Here is a 2,841-nt window from a genome sequence, read left to right on the forward strand (position 1 = left end):
AGGAGTTGGAGGTTGCTGTGAGCTGTAATGCCATGGCACTCTACCCAGGGGGACAGCTTGAGGCTCTGTCTCAAAAAAAAAAGAAAAATTTAAGAGGTCAGGTAGGCCACTTTGAGAAGGTATTTGAGCTGACCCTTTAAAGTGGGAGCAAGAACAACCATTGCAGGGGCTCCAGGGGTCGGGGAGTGACAGGATTGGGTCTCTGGCCTTTGAGAGGCTGGTGTTGGTGGTGAGATAAAGCTGGTAATATTCTGAGACAGCATTTAAGTGCTGAAATGTAGAAACTGAGAGAAAAGGCACTGTGTGTATTGGCAGGGTCAGTGAGGGCTTAGGGGAGAAAGGGTCTCTTAGAGATCTACATTGGTGTGTGTGTAGCCCTGAGCCTGTGCCAGACTGCTCTGCATTAACCAGCATGGTATATATCTGACTAGCAGTAGGGAGCCACTGTGGGTGCAGGGGCAGGCTCTACTACCTGATGGTGAGGGATGATCAACACTGAGGAAGATAGGTGTGTGACGTGACTCCAGGATGCACAGCTGCATATGATTGGTTGGGCACAGAGGCCCCATTTGTCATGGTAATCAGGGCCTGGGCTATTGATGTAGGCTGAGGTGCTTGTGCCTGTAAATCCTAGTTCTCTGGGAAGCTGAGGTGGCAGGGATAACCTTGAGCTCAGGAGTTCAGTACTACTCTGAGCAAGATCAAGACCTCATTTCTACTAAAAATAGAAAAAAAATTAGCTGGGGGTTGTGATGTGGACCTGTAGTCCCAGCTACTTGGAGGCTGAGGCAGAAGGATTGCTTGAGCCTGAGTGAGTTTGCTGTGAGCCAGGCTGCTGAGGTCATAGTGTTGTAGCCTGGGTGATGGAGTGAGACTCTGTCTCAAAAGAAAAAAAAAAAAAATCGGCCTTTTTATGTTGGTCTCAAAATACGTTACGTATTAAGGATGTCCTGAGCTAAACTGAATAAATATTTCATATTTGGGGATTTTAAATTATCACTCAACTTTTATCTTGTGTGATTAAACTTAAACATTAAAAGTAGGCTCTGGAAGAGAAGTGATATCTAAGTTTGAGATTATATTCGGGTTGAGGTTTTAATCAGGTAGAATACTTAGGGTGACTATCTGAGAGATCAGTTGGTAATTTATGGCTTTGTACTTGTGCCCTTAGTAGTGTCACTCTTTGAATAAACATTTACACCAGTCACTATATTAAACATTCATTACGAATTCATAATCCCTCTGACATTTTTGTTTTGTTTTGTTTTTTTTGTCTTTTTTTTTATTTTTTATTTTTTTTGGGACAGAGCCTCAAGCTTTCCCCCTGGGTAGAGTGCTGTGGCATCACAGCTCACAGCAACCTCCAACTCCTGGGCTCAAGCAAGTCTCCTGCCTCAGCCTCCCAAGTAGCTGGGACTACAGGCGCCCGCCACAACGCCTGGCACCACAGGCACCTGCCACAACACCCAGCTATTTTTTGGCTGCAGCCCACATTGTTGTTTGGCGGGCCCGGGCTGGATTCGAACCTGCCACCTTAGGTGTATGTGGCTGGCACCCTAGCCGCTTGAACCACAGGCGCCGAGCCATCCCTCTGACATTTGAAGAACTATTTTTTTAGTGATTTTGTGTTTCTCTGAAACAACTGTTAAAGTATGTTCTTTTTCAATAGGGTGATTCCGAAGAGAATGTGGAGGAGCTTTCTGAAGAACAGAGGTAAGGAAAAAAATGGGAGTGAATATTTGCAGGCTAAATTTTCCTGCCCACTTTGGGTGTTCTCTCAGAAGTCTTGGTATATGTCCGTGTTTATTAATGTTATCTGTAATACCTCTTTGATAAGATTATACAACAAGCTGTGAGAAACACCCCTCTCCTCACCCTCTGCCAGTTTCACTTTTCCCATGGCTTCCTTACGCCTGCCTATTATTCACACGTCTTCGGGAGTGTCAGGCACCATGATGAGTACTGAACATAAATGCTGAGCGAGACCTGCATTGCCCATGGTTACTGTAAATGAAATAATGATAATTGTGATAAGCGCTTTCGAGAATTACATTGCTGTGGCAGACAAGGTGGTCAGGTGAAGCTCCTCTTCAGAGGTGACATTCCAGCCAAAAGCTGGAGGATGTAGGGCAGCCACAGAGCAAGCTGGGGAGCGTGCTTTGGCAGAGAGAATGGCAGGTGCAAAGGCCCTGAGGCTTGGAGTGCAGGCAGCTGCCTAGGAACATGGAGAACCCCAGCCAGTGTGGTTTGTAGCATTGTGTCTTGAGAGAGGACTGAGTTTGGAGTTTTATGTTTGAGTGTAGTGTGAGTTGTTAAAAGATTTTAACAGGGGGCTAGCGAATCAAAAAATATAAATTACATTTTAAAGAGAATACCTTGGTCATGGGGCAGTCTTGGTTAGTTATAAAACTGGATCCTTAGAGGTACCTGAAGACTCCCTAAGTGGAATTTGGGAATGATGGTAACTTTCAAGGAAGCAGCTTCCTTGTGGCTCACGTTTGTAATCCTACTACTCTGGGAAGCCAAGCTGGGAGAATCTCTTGTGCTCAGGAGTTTGAGACCAGCCTGAGCAAGGAGGAAACCCTGTCTCTAGTAAATACAGAAAAATTACATGGGCACTGTGGCAGGTGCCTGTAGTCCCAGCTAGTAGGGAGGCTGAGGGAGGAGCATCTCTTGAATGCAGAAATTTGAGGTTGCTGTGAGTTAGCCTAATGGCATGGCACCTTAGCCCAGGCGATAAAGTGAGACTCTGTCTCAAATGGAGGAAAAGAAGCAACTTCCAGATCTCCAGGGTCCATATATTCTTTTTTTTTTTGAGACAAAGCCTCAAGTTATCCCCCT

At 45.5% G+C, this 2,841-nt stretch overlaps 1 protein-coding gene across 6 annotated transcripts in view; it reads left to right on the forward strand.

The window, feature by feature from the left end:
• The window catches only part of TMEM131L (transmembrane 131 like), a 185,707-nt gene that overhangs the window by 7,981 nt on the left and 174,885 nt on the right, over positions 1-2,841 (forward strand). For all 6 annotated transcript variants that reach the window (XM_023513471.1, XM_023513472.1, XM_023513473.1 and 3 more), the window contains exon 3: positions 1,670-1,713. In XM_023513471.1, coding sequence (XP_023369239.1) covers positions 1,670-1,713 — 44 coding nt within the window. The remainder of the gene's footprint in view (positions 1-1,669; positions 1,714-2,841) is intronic.

This window comes from Otolemur garnettii, unplaced genomic scaffold (genome assembly GCF_000181295.1).
Source record: "Otolemur garnettii isolate 467f Iridium unplaced genomic scaffold, OtoGar3 scaffold00041, whole genome shotgun sequence".
NCBI classification, from domain to species: Eukaryota; Metazoa; Chordata; class Mammalia; order Primates; family Galagidae; genus Otolemur; species Otolemur garnettii.